The sequence below is a fragment of the Rhamphochromis sp. 'chilingali' genome, assembly GCF_963969265.1.
Source record: "Rhamphochromis sp. 'chilingali' genome assembly, chromosome: 19".
In the NCBI taxonomy this organism is placed as follows: Eukaryota; Metazoa; Chordata; class Actinopteri; order Cichliformes; family Cichlidae; genus Rhamphochromis; species Rhamphochromis sp. 'chilingali'.
The window spans coordinates 34,633,267-34,652,973 of NC_137946.1; the positions used below are offsets into that span (position 1 = coordinate 34,633,267).

Below are 19,707 nucleotides of genomic sequence, written 5' to 3' on the forward strand. Positions count from 1 at the left end.
AACAACAATTGATCAACAACCACTGATCAACAACCACTGATCAACAACCACTGATCAACAACCACTGATCAACAACAATTGATCAACAACCACTGATCAACAACCATCGATCAACAACAATTGATCAACAACCATTGATCAACAACCATCGATCAACAACCATTGATCAACAACCACTGATCAACAACAATTGATCAACAACAATTGATCAACAACCACTGATCAACAACCACTGATCAACAACCACTGATCAACAACCACTGATCAACAACAATTGATCAACAACCACTGATCAACAACCATCGATCAACAACAATTGATCAACAACAATTGATCAACAACAATTGATCAACAACAATTGTTCAACGACCACTGTTCAACGACCACTGTTCAACGACCATTGATCAACAACCACTGATCAACAACCACTGATCAACAACCATCGATCAACAACCATCGATCAACAACAATTGATCAACAACCACTGATCAACAACCACTGATCAACAACCACTGATCAACAACCATCGATCAACAACCATTGATCAACAACCATTGATCAACAACCATCGATCAACAACCATTGATCAACAACAATTGATCAACAACAATTGATCAACAACCACTGATCAACAACCACTGATCAACAACCACTGATCAACAACCACTGATCAACAACCACTGATCAACAACCATCGATCAACAACAATTGATCAACAACCATTGATCAACAACAATTGATCAACAACCACTGATCAACAACAATTGATCAACAACCACTGATCAACAACAATTGATCAACAACAATTGATCAACAACCACTGATCAACAACCACTGATCAACAACCACTGATCAACGACCACTGATCAACAACCACTGATCAACAACCACTGATCAACAACCACTGATCAACGACCACTGATCAACGACCACTGATCAACAACCACTGATCAACAACCACTCAACAACCACTGATCAACAACCACTGATCAACAACCACTGATCAACGACCACTGTTCAACGACCACTGATCAACAACCACTATCTTTACTTGAGTAGCTGTTTTTCTGACCACTTCGTGCTCACATTGTCAGAACAAGCTCGGTAGCGTCATGTGTCTCACTCACTCTCAGGTAAAACTAAACTCAAATGAAGCTTTATTACTGAATTCCTGATTACAAAAACCAAGAAAGATAGAAGAAACCCAACCTGAGAGAGCAGAGAGGAAACCCCGGGAACACAGCCCGACATCATCCAACTCAGTGGTTCCCAGACTTTTTTGCTAGCCCCCCCCCTTTGTTTTACAAGAAAAATGTTTACCTTTTTTGCGTCACGCAAAAGGTATGTGCCTTTTTTCACGTCACGCTGTGCGCCACGTTATTGTTTACATGAGATGAATTGCAGATTCTGTCTCTATCTTATTTTGTTTTCTATTTTGTGTCTATCTGCAGGTTTTACACGCAGTTACTGCCCCTCCATTTACAAAGGCAGGGGCATCACGGTGTGATTATTTTACGTGTAGTTGTTTTTTCCTGTGTAACAATGTTCAACATTGATATCAATACACTTTTCAAAAAATGCAAAATGTGTTCAAAAACATAAACAGCTGTGGGATTCTGTTAGTCTGTGATTTGCCGGGGGAACAAATCGTGGCAGGATCAGCCTGATGTTATTTGTATCCTGCTGTAACTTTACTGTATAAAGAGCAAACATCTCCAAAATGTCAGGAGTAGTTAGTCATTACAACAAGTGTTTGTGAACTAAAAATCAAGAATGTGGGATCCTGTTTGTCCGTGATTTAAACAGCCCAGTGCTGCTCCCGACGCAGGGAAAATCAACCCTGCAGGGAGACCTACCTCAGCACCTGTGCAGGTGAAGCCAAAGGGAAGATTTGCTTCACCATATTTTCTAGTCTTTGGCTTAGAATGAAGTTGGTTTGGAAACATATTCAGCGATGCTTCATCTCCTGCTTTGCATTTGTGGAGGCGCCGTGCTAGCAGTGTCCAAGCCTTGCTTTCTCTCTTTTTGCCTTCTCATACCGCCCCCCCCCCCTTCCCCTTGCCATGGCTCTGTGCCCCCCCCCCCCCCCCCCCCCCCCCGAGGGGGCGGGCTCCACACTTTGGGAAGGTCTGATCTAATTGAACATAATGCACACAGGACAAGTGACTGTCAAAATAAAACAGGAAGTGACAAACACACCGATACACATGTACTTGAGAGGCCAAAGTAACAATAGAGACAAAGCTGACTACACACAAGAGATAACACAGAAACCAGACATGGGAGAGACCAGACGCCAGGAAAGACGAACAAGATCAAAACATATGCAGGCAAAGATCCAACCTGACAACTACAACATCAAACAGAAAACACTGACTATAAAACCCAGGATCATGACACTTTTGGTTTAACAGACTTCATTTTACGTGACTTCAAACATCAAACACATAACAGGCTGTTTGTGTGTTAATCACACGGGGGCGTGGCATGGAAACAGACCTGAGTGTTTGCCTGCTTCCCTGTGGGACTCTGTTTTTATCTGTTTTGTTTTTGCCACAGAACGACAGCAGGTGTGCGTCAGCATCGAGCTCGCTCTGCAGAAGAGGAGCGAGCATGAAGCGAGGAACGCTTTTAAGCGTCAGCTAATCTGAAATGCAGCGTTTCAGTCTGAGTCTCACCTTGGACGAAGTCATCAGCTGTGTGATTGACAGCTGAGTTCTTCTTCACGGCCGAGGAGCGATAAATGATGTGCCGCCGCCCCTCCTCCTCCACCTCCTCTTCCTCTCCTCCTCCTCCCAGCCTCCATCGATCCAGCGGCTCGATGAAAAACTCCTCCTCGCCGGTGCGGACCATCCCTGCCTGGGAGACACGAGAGCGTTAATCTGAGCCAGCATTAATCAGTCTGAACGATTATTATTACAGCATCAGTCAGCAATACTTCAGCATTTTTACAGTATCAATGTTCCAGAGACCGATGCAGTGAACAGTGAGGGTCAGATTACTGCCTTGCCCAAAGGAAACACCTGAAGAGGAACAGGTGATACCAGTAAAACCAATTAAACACCTGGAATGAAACAGGTGAGCCAACAAGTGCCAGGAAGGAACACCTGGAGGACTCAAAGGAGCTTGGAAAGAAAAGCGTCTGGACTTCTTTAAGTTGCTTGAAGACGTTTCACCTCTCATCCGAGAAGCTTCTTCAGTTCTTGGGTCAAATGGTGGAGAGTCCCAGATTTAAGCCCCGTGAGAGTTCCCCCCCCCCCCTCAAAGGGGGACAAAAGGACCCCTGATGATCCTCTACCTTCACAGACATCTGGAGGAATCAGATGATAAAACTGAAGAGCAGAGCTCACAGCTGTGCTTATGAGAAAGTAAGAACGTGTCCATCAGATAAAGACTCCGTGGGTCTGTCCCACTGCATAGTCACGTCTTTTATTCGTCAGGTTTGGTCCACTGAAGGTGTGTTTTTGTAACGCCAGGTGACGTCTTATTTTTGACGTCTAGCGTCGTCTCTATGACCTCAGTGTGCGGCCTATTTAGAGTCCAGATGTGGTCGTGGTGGATGTCTTTTCAACGAAAAACTTAGACTCATTGTAGACGTCGTGCTTCTACGTGTGCAGGAACTGTAGTCCTGTGTTTCCAGAGGGAGGAGGACTTGTTGCTGTAGAGCATGGCTATTCAACTAAGAAGTCAGTTGGGCCAGATTTTCAAACCGAGGAATTTATCTGGGCCAGATATTTTTTTGCAGCCAGTAAGCAGCAGATCATGATCAATTTCAAACCCACACAACTGTACTGAAAAACAAGTAATTTTTTTTATTCCTTTTCCCCCTGTAAATCTGGGGACCTCTCACAAATGCACACCAAAAGGTCCATTTAAAAAAGGGGAGCTATAACTAAACTATTTTTTTGCACATTTGAAATAATAATATTAAAAAAAACATTTTGATAATTCCCTTTCAAATTAAAATAAATATTTTGCTGACCACTCACTTTTCCTGCCATGGATGGAGCCCCATCCGTCACAAGTATACAGACACGCTTCATATCCATTTTCCTCAAAAAGAGCTGAAATCTTCTCAAACATTATTTTGCCAGCTGTGTGTCCCTCTAACGCAGGGCTCTAGAGTGCGACCAATTTGGTAGCAAATGCAACCAAATTTTTCAGTGGTGCAAATAAAAAAAAAAATATTTGGTTGCACCTGTGCGACCAACTGTTCGGGTAGCAAAAAAAAAAAAAAAATCTGCAACCTTCCCTGTGGTCAACAACAGACACACATTTTGCCCCTATCGTGGGCTAAACCAATCAGAGATAGTCAGGGGGGGGACCTCTCTGATTGGCCGTGGTCCAGTTGAAAGTGCAGGTGGAAGTGGGAGGTGAGTAGCTTGAATAAAGCGATATCAATTCATTAAATCCTGAATCGACTTTTAAATAGGGATGGGTATCGTTTAGGTTTTAGCCGATACCGGTGCCAAATCGGTACTTTTGAAACGGTGCCGGTGCGTAAATGGTGCTTAAAGAATGGAGAACACAAAATTGGTCCAAAAACCTCTCATGTTCAGCTGTTTTTTTGTAAAAAGATAACAATGTTAGCCTTTTCTGCAGCTATAGGGGATTTATGGCATCACTCTTGGCTGGAAGCAGTGCTTAAACAATGGAAAAAACACAAACTTTGTCCTAAACCTCTCATGTTTAACTGTTTTCCACTTTTTCTTTGGTCATTTTAGCCTTTTTGGCCAGGATGAAGGGAGTATCTGCCATCAAACAAGAGGACAGCCGCATTATGATGTTTGCTAGTTCACCTTACATGCATTAATGTAATAACGTGGTTAGCCTACTGGTTACTACCGTTTATGTCAGAACCGGTGCCGGACACCGGTACACATCCCTACTTTTAAATATAACTGTGTTTTGCCAGAAATGCCAGATTCTCAGATTAAAGCTCACAAAACCATTTCAACAACAACCAAACAGCAGATGAGAGCAGGTACACGGACTCCACACAATGACGTAAACACAGACCCGACGCATCAGAATCAGCTCTGTCTTTGTCAGCTCTTTTGAGCCAACCATCCCTTTAACGTTAACTAGTAATGACTTCATGAACTTCTTCACAAATAAAATTTTTATCATTAGAGAAAAAATTACCAGTAATCATCCCACAGATGTAATATTATCTACAGCTACTCTTAGTACCATTGATGTTAAGTTAGACTCTTTTTCTCCAATTGATCTTTCTGCGTTAACTTCAATAATTACTTCCTCCAAACCATCAACATGTCTTTTAGACCCCATTCCTACAAAACTGCTCAAAGAAGTCCTGCCATTAATTAATGCTTCGATCTTAAATATGATCAACCTATCTCTAATGATCAGCTATGTACCACAGGCCTTCAAGCTGGCTGTAGTTAAACCTTTACTCAAAAAGCATCTCTAGACCCAGCAGTCTTAGCTAATTATAGGCCAATCTCCAACCTTCCTTTATATCAAACATCCTTGAAAGAGTAGTTGTCAAACAGCTAACAGATCATCTGCAGAGGAATGGTTTATTTGAAGAGTTTCAGTCAGGTTTCAGAGCTCATCACAGCACAGAAACAGCTTTAGTGAAGGTTACAAATGATCTTCTTATGGCCTCTGACAGTGGACTCATCTCTGTGCTTGTCCTGCTAGACCTCAGTGCAGCGTTCGATATTGTCGACCATAATATCCTATTAGAGCGATTAGAACATGCTGTAGGTATTACAGGTACTGTGCTGCAGTGGTTTGTATCATATCTATCTAATAGACTCCAGTTTGTTCATGTAAATGGAGAGTCCTCTTCACACACTGAGGTTAATTATGGAGTTCCACAGGGTTCAGTGCTAGGCCCAATTCTGTTTACATTATACATGCTTCCCTTAGGCAGCATCATTAGAAGACATAGCATACATTTACACTGCTATGCTGATGACACCCAGCTCTATCTGTCCATGAAGCCAGATAACACACACCAATGAGTTAAACTGCAGGAATGTCTTAAAGACATAAAGACCTGGATGGCCGCTAACTTTCTGCTTCTTAATTCAGATCAAACTGAGGTTATTGTACTCGGCCCTGAAAATCTTAGAAATATGGTATCTAACCAGATTCTTACTCTGGATGGCATTACCTTGGCCTCCAGTAACACTGTGAGGAACCTTGGAGTCATGTTTGACCAGGACATGTCCTTCAACGCACATATTAAACAAATATGTAAGACTGCTTTCTTCCATTTGCGCAACATCTCTAAAGTTAGAAATATCCTGTCTCAGAGTGACGCTGAAAAACTAGTTCATGCATTTATTACTTCCAGGCTGGACGACTGTAATTCATTATTATCAGGAAGTCCTAAAAACTCCCTGAAAAGCCTTCAGCTAATCCAAAATGCTGCAGCAAGAGTCCTGACAGGGACTAGAAAGAGAGAGCAGATTTCTCCTGTTTTGGCTTCCTGTTAAATCCAGGATTCAAAATCCTGCTCATCACATACAAGGTCTTAAATAATCAGGCCCCATCTTATCTTAATGACCTTGTAGTACCATATCACCCTATTAGAGCACTTCGCTCTCGCTCTGCAGGCCTACTTGTTGTTCCTAGAGTATTTAAAAGTAGAATGGGAGGCAGAGCCTTCAGTTTTCAGGCCCCTCTTCTGTGGAACCAGCTTCCAGTTTGGATTCAGGAGACAGACACTATCTCTACTTTTAAGATTAGGCTTCAAACTTTCCTTTTTGCTAAAGCATATAGTTAGGGCTGGACCAGGTGATCCTGAATCCTCCCTTAGTTATGCTGCAATAGACTTAGGCTGCCGGGGATTCCCATGATGCATTGAGTTTTTCCTTTCCAGTCACCTTTCTCACTCACTATGTGTTAACAGACCTCTCTGCACTGAATCATATCTGTTATTAACCTCTGTCTCTCTTCCACAGCATGTCTTTATCCTGTCTTCCTTCTCTCACCCCAACCGGTCGCAGCAGATGGCCCCGCCCCTCCCTGAGCCTGGTTCTGCCGGAGGTTTCTTCCTGTTAAAAGGGAGTTTTTCCTTCCCACTGTCGCCAAAGTGCTGCTCATAGGGGGTCATATGATTGTTGGGTTTTTCTCTGTATCTATGAAGCGCCTTGAGGCGACTTTTGTTGTGATTTGGCGCTATATAAATAAAATTGAATTGAATTGAATTGAATTGAATTGAATTGAATTTCTCGGCTTTCTCACCCGCCGGCCCGCAGACGGACACGCTGTCGGAGCTCAGCGATCCTGATGCGTCCGGTCCGCGCTGTGTTTACGTCTTTTTGCGCTGATTCTGAGCTGCAGGTTTTGTCTCTCCAACCAAAATTCACCGAGCCAGCAGCAAAAGAAGCAGCAAACTGCGCTTCACATTTGATCAATGTCGTCATGAATTTTGCTGTTTTGCTTCCACGACTATTAAAATCACACTCCATGCACCGCTAGCTCTCTCTCTCTCTGTACTTCAGGAACAGTTTCCGTCTCCAATCTCTGTTTTCTGTATTATTCATTCGCTTATTACCCACCAGTCTACCGTTGTTTACAGCGCTGTGGCTGCTGTCTTTTTCTTTTTCACTTAAATGACCTCGGACAAGAAAGCCTGTTTTTTCTGTTGTTCAATACTGAAGAAATTTAAACTTTATATGCAGAACATTGTAGAATATTTTTAAGGTTATCTGCTATAAAAAGCCAGACCAGGAAAATCTCCTTCATGTTTTTCTGTTTTATTCTCAGTTACTTTCACACAAAGGCATCTGCTGTGATGTTCACAATTCTGATGAAGTCAGTACTGATAAATGATCAGAATTATAATATTTCTGACTGTCTGAGGCTAAGTTGAATCGAATCGGGACTTTGAAAACCTGAATCGAATGGATTGTAGAAATCAGTGATGATACCCAGCCCTATGAGCAGCCTAGGCACGACAGACGTGGATGTAGCTGTAATAGGAAAAGAACTATTGCTAACTTTTCTGTTAAGGCCTGATCCTTCTGAAATTCATAGCCAGTGCTCTGACACGGTGTCATCAATCTTTGAATGCTGAAAAAGCACAGTGTATCCAGAAAAACACATTATATTATATCAATTATTATAAAATTTGTGTGCGCCTAACTTTTGTGGCGGTACGCCTAACTTTTTAAAGTTAGGCGTACCGGTACGCCCATGGCAAAAAGTTAGTCTAGAGCCCTGCTCTAACGGTAGCAAGCCAAGCAATTTCCCATCCAAAAAAACGGACATATATGCACAACTGTGCATTATCAGTTCTGTCTGTGAACCCATCTCCTACTATAGATATTACATCAGTTTTCCTCAGGTCATCTAACAGCATTTCAAACTCGTCTGACGCCAGAACTTCAACTCTACGAACTGTCTGACAGGGGTACGTTTTTTTATAGCATATGTCACACTTACTTAAATTTTTTCATCACTTTTCACCGCATCCACCACGGCCAGCATGCAGTATTTCACTGTTTCAGAATCTGTGAAAGGCCTTTTCTTCTTCGCCAAGAAGCAAACACGAAGGAAAGCTGCTGCAACTCTCTCTTGGACTGTACAGGACCCTCACCATGGTAGTACAACTCCGGTTGTAAGATTATTAAACTCGCAGTTAAACTGTACTTTTGCAGCCCTCTCCTGTGTCCGGACGGATGACGGCTGCACAGATTTCTTCGAGATCAATACTGGCGTCCGACAAGGATGCGTGCTATCCCCTTTCCTCTTCCTGTTGGTAAGTGACTTCATCATGCGACGATCAGTTGACCAAGCTGGCATCGGTGTGCCCTGGCACGAAGCGCGTAATCTCCCTGACTTGGACTTCGCAGATGACATCGCCCTGCTGGGCTCGACTCAGGAAGACCTCCAAAAGTTGACCGCGGCCCTGCAGAGGGAGGCGACGAAAGTTGGATTAAGAATCAGCGCCAAAAAAACCAAGGTACTCCGAGTTGACTATGCACGTGCCCGCATTCCTGTCATGATCAACCAACAACGTGCTGAAGAGGTGGAGAATTTTACATATCTTGGCAGCATCATCTCGAATGACGGGGTCTCTGATTGGGATGTCGACGCCAGAGTAGGGAAGGCAGTTGGTGTCCTGCGACGTCTCCAACCGATTTGGAACTCGACATCCCTGAATGTAAGGGTCAAGATCAGACTACTGAACTCTATCGTCTTCCCTACTGCACTTTACGCTAGTGAAACCTGGCGCTCAACAAGTGCAATTATTCAACACCTGAACGTGCTTCAACAACGTGGCCTGCGGCGAATCCTGAGAATTTCCTACCGGGACCGAATAACAAATGAGGAGGTCCTACGAAGAGCAGGCACCCGCCCATTAGCCGATGTTGTTGCAGAAAGGCGCTTCCGCTTTGCGGGACATATTTTACGCCTACCCCCTCATTGCCCAGCTAAGATTGCCATGACATGGCGTCCACACACTGGCAAGCGAAAGCAAGGCCGACCAAAGACCACATGGCGTTGAACATTCATGGACGATCTGAGAACTGTCAACATTGCCTGGGACGAAGCTGAAGCCGTCGCTGCTGACTGACATCGATGGAGATCACTAGCTGCCCGATGTGCCGCCCGGCCTAGGAGGAACTAAGTCTAAGTCTAAGTCTCCTGAGATTGCTCTGGAAAGTTTGTGTAGAAAATCTGGTGTTTGTCATTGTGGTGCCTTCGTAAGTACAGCAACACACTCACTGCAAATTAAACACATTGGTTTGGCATTTGGATTTGGCGGTAAAATGAATAAGTATTTGTCAGTCCAGGCAGGGTTCATTGTCAATTTTGCGCTTTTGGAGTGAGAAAGACATGCTGTCGTCGCATCATATATTACGATGATTGTTTAATATGTTTACATCTCGGTGCATTGTGGGTTAAATATTGCTAGGCTACTAGGAGTGTTGCATTCAAAGTCTACACTACGCTGTAGGAATTTTTAATTTTTTAAATTTTTAAAAATTAATGAATTAACTTTTTGCGTTTTCTCTGTGTTTCTGCCAGGACCACAGGCAGGGCCACTCGCAGGTTGCTTCTGGGCCGCATTTGGCCCGCGGGCCGCCATTTGAATAGTCTTGCTGTAGAGAAACATCATGTGTGAAGGACTGCAGAGAGATCATTGGACGTCTCCAAGATGGCGCGAGCTCTTTAGCTAAAACAGTGAGCAGCTGCTCTGTGGATGTGTCACAGAACTGTCACAGACAGTTTCAAAATGTGAGCATCAACAAAGACCGAGCAGATAGTCCGGTTCATACAGACCACCGCAAACTTCCTCTTACAAAGCTTTTCACAATAAAACAGGATAAAGATAGATTGCCAGGTTTCCCAGCTCGCTGACCCAGGGTTTGTGTTTGTGGTGATTCGGACTCTTGTTTATTTATCATCATGTTCTCTGTGTTTATATTTCCTAGTACACTCTGGAGTTATTTCATTATTCCTAGTTCAGGTTGTTTCCTTAGTCTTTGGTCCTCTTCATGTCTCTGTCCGTCCCTCAGCGTTTCCCCGGGTAAGTCAGGTTCGTCTTCATGTTGCCAAGTTTTCTGTTTCACAGTCTCCCTCGCCCTATCTCGCCCCTCACCCTCTCTCTCCTCCCTCTGCTCCTGGTTTGGTCAGCCTGTGTCTCTGTGTGTTCTCCCAGTACTTCCTGTTTTACTTTGATAGTCTCGTGTCCGGTGTCTCGTGACAGTTCCACCATCAGGTCTTTTTGTGTGGAGTTTGCATGTTCTCCCCGTGTTTGCGTGGGTTCCCTCCAGGTACTCCGGCTTCCTCCCACCATCTAAAGACATGCAGTTAGTGGGGACAGGTTAACTGATTAATCCAAATTGCCCATAGGTGTGAATGTGGGCGCGAATGGTTGTCTGTCTCTCTGTCTCTCTGTCCAGGGTGTACCCCGCCTCTCGCCCTATGACAGCTGGGATAGGCTCAGAGGAAAGCACTTCAAGGGGTTATTAACAGCACCCAAAAGGTCTGATCTGCACGTCTATCAGACGTCCAATGTTTAGCAGGGTGGGTCTGTGGATCTGTGCATCTGTGGGTCTGTGCATCCATCATCATTAGCAGCTCTGAGTGAGAAGCGTCAGCTCTAAAGCCTCAGTCGTGCTCTGAGTCAGCAGTAAACATGCTGGAGCTGGAAATATAAAATCATAAACTGAGTAAGACTTTTCCCATCATGCACTGCTCCTGCAGTAAACTACATCAGAGCTTCAGTGCTGAGGTGTTCCTGTTATTGTGTCCACCTCGATGAGTCTGCAGTTTGTTCCCTGCAGCTTCCTCATTCCTCCTCCTACGCCTCACATCTGTCCTCCACATCTGGCTTCACTCAGTGACTCGGCCCACGCTGTACGAAGCGAAGGTCTCAGCACGCCACGTTTTACAGCGTCCTCTCTGTTTCTGTCTGACTCCCTGCTGAACTTAAAAGCTTTTATTTTGAAAATTTTGTGAGCCACATTCGTGACTTTTATTGTTTAAAATCTTTTTTGTAGATGTTTGGATCAGACGCTCCTCCTGCCTCAAACTGAAGCTTTCAGCTGCAATATGTGGAAAATCAGGAGGCTCCACACACATCGACAGCTGTGGAAACATCTGCATCCATCAGCAGCTGCAGCTTCCTCGCTCAGGACAACGACGATGATGACGATGATGATGTTACATCCTTAAATCGTCTCTGAGAGGACAAAAGAAATAAAACTCTCCTGCCTGACTCGGGGACACGTTCCTCTGGGGCTGATATGTTTCCTCCTAACAGTCTTTGTCACTTTGAAACCAAAGTCTGTGTTTTACCTGTCCATGTCTCGAGTCACCTGACAGGTGGGATCACAGAAGCCTGTTAGGTGACTCAGGTGAGTCACTGGTTGATGTCACCCAGGAAACGCCTGATGCTTCGGCTCATGTGATGTCTCAGGTTAGTGACAGATGTTTATGTTTGGACTGAAACCTGAGACGGTCGCCTGATTTGCTCATTAAAGTCCTGCAGACGTTCCTGTGGGCGGGCTTTAGTGTGCTTTAGTGTGTATGAAGCACTGCTCCATCGCCACGCTGACGAGTCTCATCACTGTTTAACAATCGTGTGATATTTATTCATGAAAGCCTGAGTCACAGAGCACTTTAGTAACAGCAGTCCATGACTGCAGACACGCCTCGCTCAGCTCACCACCGTCAGCATCAGAGGACCGTGATGAACAGGACGTGAGCGTCTGACTTAGACAGCGGTGACGGTGAGGAGAGCGCTGTCCGCACAACAGAACGCCACAAACACGTTCAAACCTTTACTGCAAAAGAGCTGTAGAAAGAACACACCTGAGAAGCTGTTTGATACACTGCTGAAGCTATTCACTCATTTACTTTTTCTATTTTTTTCTATTTCTTTTCTACTGGTGCTGAAGTGAGTTTCTGTGGGATAATTAAATAAATCTGTTTCTTTACAGCGAGCTGTAGAAAGAACCACCTGCATGTCTACAACCTGCTGTGCTGATGATTCTCTACGGCATAACGACCAGGCGATAGCTAAACGTTAGCTAAATGTTAGCTAAACATTAGCTAAACGTTAGCTAAACATTAGCTAAATGTTAGCTAAACATTAGCTAAACGTTAGCTAAACGTTAGCTAAAACAACAAACCCGCAGAGAGCTGAAGGATGGTGTCAGGAGAAACATCTGTGAATGTGATCACTGAACGAGCCGATCATTGACTTTGTTTCAGCTCCTCGGAGACACGAGGAGGATGTCCACAGTCCCATCTCCTCTGAACTCATCAGGGTGGAGGTCACGCCGTTAACTCCACCCTGGTGATGGTGTTGGCAGGTCAGCTGAGGATGCTCAGTGACCTGTGGACCCTTCCGCAGCTCTGACACTACCGCTCACTTAAGTCACAGTGCAGGAACCGTGTTAGAGTTTCTTCACAGGAACTTCAGGCACTGATTACATGGGACCCTGTGACTAAGTTCACATGACCCAGGATTGGTCCACGACCTGGAGATTGGGAACCTTTGCTCTGATCAAACAGCTGTAAGACGATTGGGTCATGTGATACATACCAGTCCATCACAGTTGCTGATGGCGACTGACGTACCCTCCATGTTGGACACAGTTCCCGTGTAGAAGCAGCCGGTGTCTTCTATTGGCTGAGAGTGGTGCTGTCCTGACTCCTCCCACTCCATGGTGGCGGTGGGGGCGACGAGGCGAGAGTTGGGATGCAGGTGTAGGTGCAATTCCTGCCCGAAGGCAGTCACATTATAGAAAAGCTCCGCCTCCTCTGTCATGTGACTCTGCCCCCACCAACCGTGACTGGGCGGAGCCTGTTGTGAAAAGGGTGTGTCCATATGTCTGTCATTAAAGTCGGTGGGTGTGTCCTCTGATGAGGGGGCGTGTCTTTTCCTGCGATGTAGCTGGCGAGCTGAGATGGAACCTGACAGGAAGCGCCCCTCTGAGTCTGTCCTGATTGGACGAATGATGGCGAACTCCGACAGAACCTGATGGAGAGAATCTGCAGAAGAAGAAGAAGAGTCAGTCACTCCTGCAGCGTCTGTTTCAGGACTGAAGACAATAAAACCTTCAGTTATTTAAACAAACACGTTACTGTTGAACATTCAGACCGACAACACCTGAACCTCACACCTGCAGTTCCTCTGACGTCCAGCAGGAGCAGCACTGAGTCAGTCCCATAGACTCCCATGTTAAAATAAACATGTTTGGAGTCTCTAGTGATAATTCAAACCTGTTTAGATTTGATTAAGGCTTAATGTTTGCATTATTGGGGGCGTGGCCTCTGACAGGTGGTCTTCTAGTTTCACCTGAGCTGGGCCTCTAGCTCAGGTGAAACTAGAGGCCCAGCTCAGGGCCTCTAGCTTCACCTGTTGGAGCCTTTATAATGACATCATGTGACCGATAACATGGCTCCTGTTAGGTCACTGTACCAACAGAGCATATGAGGAGGCGGAGCCAAAGACTGAGAGCATCCTGTGGTTGGACTCTGACTGGACACCTCTCACAGAGCGTGTAGATGAGTTTATAACCTGAAACACTTCTGTGCTGTATTTTCTTTTTACACGGCCACGTCTTTAACATACTCAGACAAAGACATTTTAAATAAAATATATTTTAAATTTTTGTTATCAGAGGATTATTGAATGGTGATCATGAAACCAGTGGGCAGGTACAAAGCTGACTGTGGTTTCTGTGTTTTACTTCAAAGACATTACTAATCATTTATAACATGACTCCAGCTGTTTCATCCAGATGTTATAATAAATAAATAAATAAATAAACACTAAAACCTCTGATCCTCCCACACAGGACAGTTTCTACAGGATTACATCAGCTCAGGCTGGACACAGTCTTACTCTGAGAGCAGCTCTGTGAGGACGTTTCTGTCCTGGTGGAGATTAGAGAGCAGGACGAGGGTCCTCACACGTATAGAAAGACGAACCTTTGTTTGTCTGTGAGCTGTACCTACACTGATGAAGAGGAAGGATGAGTGGGCTCTGTCTGAGGTCATGGAGGTCACACACACACACACACACACACACACACACACACACACACACACACACACACACACACACACACACACACACACACACAAACTGAGTGTCCTCATGAGGACTCAAATAACACTTCACTCCTGAACCTCACTGCATGTGAAGGTCCCCAATTTGTAGAAGTGTCCCCACTGTGATGTGTAAAGGCTTGGTCCTCATGTAGCAGGAATGTGAGCACAAACACACACACAGTGAGGATTTGATGAAATATGATCTGGATGGCTCACATTCCCCAAACGTCTGAAACACGTAAACACTGAGATTTACTGGGAAAACGTGCAGAGGAGGGGCCTCACACCGAGAGCCGCTCTGTGATTGGTCAGTGTGCTGATGGACTGTTTGACTTTGACCTTGACTGCACAGTTCAAAGGTCAGCACGCAGAGCACTGAATGGAAACCACCACAGAAGAAGAGCAGGAGTGTTACTGCATCAGTGCAGCTGCTGTGTAACTGGTGTGCAGATAGAATCAACAGTACTGCAATGTCAGTATTGCAGCATGAGAAGTATTAGAGGAGAGTCTCACCTGTGCTCTGGGTGATGTAAACTGAGTGCAAACAGTGGACGTGCAGCAGAAAGGTGATGATCAATAATCCACAGCGACGCTCCTCCATGCTGACAGTGAGGTTCTCTGTGAGGCAGACACACTGAGACTAACTGCTGAGCAGACTGAGCTCGGACAGACACTCCTCCACTCCGTCATTATCTCCTCCCTCTGACTGCCGTGTGCAGCACGGTCCTTCCCCTCCAAGCTTTCTGAAGATCCTGGATCTGGTTTCACACCAACAGTACGGGACAACAGCTGACCCACACAGACACAAACACATGAACTTGTTCTTCTATCCTTGTGAGGACCCCAAAAACCTGAACCTGTGCGGATCAGGGACCTGACTTTGTTTGGGTCTGTGAGGCATTTTTATATTGATGAAAGATTTTGATTGGTTGAAGAAATGCAAATGTCACAAGCGCTGCATGGTTTTTTAGTTATTAACCTCATCAAAGTGCTCCCTAAAACAGTGTTTATTACTTTTTAAACAACAATATTCAAGTTTGTCTGAAGCAGTGGCTCCACCTGCTGGTGAAGCTGCACTTACACTCAGAACAGTAACATGAACTCCATGAAGCTTGCGTTGTAAAAACAAAAGTGTTAGTAAGTGAACTGTTACGGAAGCATAGAGCTGTATCACATTATAACATGAAACCTTTATCGTTCTAACATATGGTTTCATGTTTGTACATATTATCATGTTATTACAATATTGTAATAACATGATAATATGTTGTACGAACATCCGTTATAATAATGTTTTTTATTGTGAGAGCTGATGTCAGAGCTTCCTGCTGATGGAGCAGCAGCTGCTCTCAGCACTGAGTGATCTTTGGTCTGCACAGGGGTGTCCAACATCAGGCCTGGGGGCCACAACTGGCTTGTCAAAGACCCCCACCCGGCCCACTGGACATCTTTGGAAAATGTAAATGAGGCCAAACATTGAGGAACTTTCACAGGATTTTATTATTTTACAGCTTTTCTGATATAAACCCCACCGACCGACGCTCAGCACCAGCAGGAACAGGCGAGGTCTGAGGAACCAAAGGACGTCCACACAGAGCTTTCTCAGCTGATACCCCAACCTTAAACTCCTGGCGTGTCCACCACAGCTTCCCAAACACTCGTCCCGTTTCCTCGCTGATTCCTGTCGTCACCGCTTTGAAGGAAGTCTTTGACTCGAACGCTGCTCGTCCTAAAATAGTGTTCGCTGAAGCACTTTGACCCACTCCGGTTCTACCGAGGAGGACGATGGTGAGATCTGGATCCATGACCTGAGAACACACACACACATTTCTGCTGTCATTTGAGTTTCTCTCTGTGTGTCTGTGGAAAGTCTCCTGTGACAAAGTGAACTGAAACCAGCTCTATCTGTGCATGAAGCCAGATAACACACACCAATGAGTTAAACTGCAGGAATGTCTTAAAGACATAAAGACCTGGATGGCCGCTAACTTTCTGCTTCTTCATTCAGATCAAACTGAGGTTATTGTACTCGGCCCTGAAAATCTTAGAAATATGGTATCTAAGCAGATTCTTCCTCTGGATGGCATTACCTTGGCCTCCAGTAACGCTGTGAGGAACCTTGGAGTCATTTTTGACCAGGACATGTCCTTCAACGCACATATTAAACAAATATGTAAGACTGCTTTCTTCCATTTGTGCAACATCTCTAAAGTTAGAAATATCCTGTCTCAGAGTGATGCTGAAAAACTAGTTCATGCATTTATTACTTCCAGGCTGGACGACTGTAATTCATTATTATCAGGATGTCCAAAAAACTCCCTGAAAAGCCTTCAGCTGATCCAAAATGCTGCAGCAAGAGTCCTGACAGGGACTAGAAAGAGAGCAGATTTCTCCTGTTTTGGCTTCCTGTTAAATCCAGAATTCAAAATCCTGCTCCTCACATACAAGGTCTTAAATAATCAGGCCCCATCTTATCTTAATGACCTTGTAGTACCATATCACCCTATTAGAGCACTTCGCTCTCGCTCTGCAGGCCTACTTGTTGTTCCTAGAGTATTTAAAAGTAGAATGGGAGGCAGAGCCTTCAGTTTTCAGGCCCCTCTTCTGTGGAACCAGCTTCCAGTTTGGATTCAGGAGACAGACACTATCTCTACTTTTAAGATTAGGCTTCAAACTTTCCTTTTTGCTATAGCATATAGTTAGGGCTGGACCAGGTGATCCTGCTAAAATATTGTACTTGAGTAGGTGAATCACCCTTATTTCGACAAATAAACTTAGGATTATGCCGGTGTCACAGAAGAAAGTCAGTCAAGGGGGGAACAAAACTCTCCAAGATAAATTGTCGGACTTTACGAAGTCGAGGGCTAGCAAGGATTCATCAGCTAGCAGTGAGGCCATGGACTCCGGCGAGGCTAACACCAGCGGGACTCCAGAGGTTAATGCACCGGACAGAAGCAAGGATATGGCGGCGGGAGAGTCCTGCCCCACGTTGGCCATGATCCTGACCACTATCAACAACATAAAAACAGAGTTTTCCACCAGGTTTGATGGCATATTGTCCGCTATTGATAGTGTGAGGAAAGACATTACTGACTGTGTAGAGCACGTCACAGAAGCAGAAACTAGGATTCCGAGATTCTTGAGATACCCATTTCTGTCTTCTAATTGAAAATAAATTTTAATAAATAAATAAATAAAATACAAAAAAACCCAAAAAAGATTAATAGGCCGAATGTATTTCTGCAACAATTGGTCAACTTCAAGTAAGTGGGGCTCAATCAAACCAACAGACCACTTCTGATTAGTGTTGCTTAGAAATCTGATTTGAAATGTGAAATGTGATTTCACCTATGGCAAAGAGGGGTGTTTGTGAATAGATAAGAATTTAATATCTATCTATTCATAAACACCCCTCACTACAAAGCAGGCGAGGAATTACAAACCCCTCATCATCAGTGGCACGCCAGTGGAGAGAGTGGACAGTTTCTGATACCTGGGTGTCCACATCACTCAGGACCTGTCATGGTCCTGTCACATCAACACCCTGGTTAAGAAAGCCCGTCAGCGTCTCTTCTTCCTCAGAAGACTTAGAGACTTCCATCTGCCACTGAAGGTGCTCAAGAACTTCTACTCCTGCACCATCGAGAGCATCCTGACGGCAAACATCTGCACCTGGTTTGGGAACAGCACCAAGCAGGACAGACGAGATCTGCAAAGGGTGGTGTGCTCGGCAGAACGCATCATTCAATCAGAGCTCCCTGACCTGCTGTCCATCTACACCAAGCGGTGCAAGTCCAAAGCTAGGAAGATTATGATGGACCTCTCCCATCCCAACAATGGACTCTTCTCACTGTTGAGGTCTGGGAAGCGCTTCCGCTCCCTTAAGGCCAAAACAGAGAGATAAGAATTTAATATCTAACCTTGGTGGCACAGGAGGGTATGGTTAGTGTTATAGTTAACAGTTGAATTGTTTGGTTTTACTAGTTCAGCTATACGGTGTCATCCTTGGGTGGGACTATTAATTGCTACCTGGAAACTTTAAACATCTGGGGAAGGAAATCCAGGTTAAAAGACCTGGATATGGGTGACAGTGAGGGTATTTGGGCAGTTTCTCTTGTTAGCAGTAGTATTTATGTTAGCTTTCTGTCTTTTTCTTTTTGTAATTTTTTTTACATATATTTTCACTTGTTTGGGGAATATAACTACACAATCTACAAGAAATGTCTACTGAGATAAAAATCTAAATCACATCATGGAACTGCAGAGGGTTACAAAATCTGAGGAAAGTTAAACAAGTCATGAATAGGGATGGGTACCGGTATCAGTTCTGACATAAACGGTAGTAACCAGACCGAAAAGCAGCGCACATTTCGGTGCTTTATTTGGGTGCTTTTTTTCCCCCTGAGATGTCACACACCTTGGATTCTAGCCAATCATTTTACCTTTGCAAACGTAGTAGGCGGGCCCAGGTACGTACATTCTTTTAGAGCAGATCTACAGATTAAAAATGCCCAAGGCGAAGCGGTCAAAAGTCTGGCTGTACTTCACAGCAAACACCTGGCGATGTATAGCATTTTGTTAAAAGCTGAGAAGCGCGCCGTATTTGATAGCTTGCTGCGAGACCTCACACTGTGCACATCTACTGCGGGTGTGGTGCCTGTTATCGGACCCGGAGTTAGCAACATCCCCCAAAAACCCGAAGAGGAGAGTCCTGGACCCTAGCCCTGCCAGTGTAGCAGAAATGATGAGGATGATGATGCAGCAGCAGCCGTTCTTCTCTGCGTGAGTAGCTTCATGTTGTTCGAGTGTAATTTACGTTGAGCAGGCTAACCACGTTATTACATTAGTGCATGTAAGGTGAACTAGCAAACATCATCATAGCTACATGCGGCTGTCCTCTTGTTTGATGGCAGATACTCCCTTCACCCTGGCCAAAAAGGCTAAAATGACCAAAGAAAAAGTGGGAAACAGTTAAACATGAGAGGTTTTTGGACAAAGTTTGTGTTTTTTGCTGATTTTATTGTTTTAAATGTGTTTTTTTATATATATATTTTACTTATCTTATATTATTATTACTATTTTTCTCATTTTTTTTTAACCTGCTCAATGTATCATGTTTGGCATGTCAAGTGTACAGCACTTTGTGTTCAG

General features: G+C 44.5%; 1 protein-coding gene across 1 annotated transcript in view; it reads right to left on the reverse strand.

Moving 5' to 3' along the window:
- LOC308387526 (A disintegrin and metalloproteinase with thrombospondin motifs 2-like) overlaps positions 1–17,553 on the reverse strand; it is a gene marked incomplete at its 5' end in the record, with an annotated part of 45,524 nt that extends 27,971 nt beyond the window's left edge. The window contains 6 exons of the mRNA XM_080867629.1: positions 2,679–2,859; positions 13,043–13,491; positions 15,070–15,174; positions 15,264–15,345; positions 16,176–16,364; positions 17,410–17,553. Coding sequence (XP_080723755.1) covers positions 2,679–2,859; positions 13,043–13,491; positions 15,070–15,174; positions 15,264–15,345; positions 16,176–16,364; positions 17,410–17,553 — 1,150 coding nt within the window. The remainder of the gene's footprint in view (positions 1–2,678; positions 2,860–13,042; positions 13,492–15,069; positions 15,175–15,263; positions 15,346–16,175; positions 16,365–17,409) is intronic.
- Positions 17,554–19,707: the final 2,154 nt, after the last annotated feature.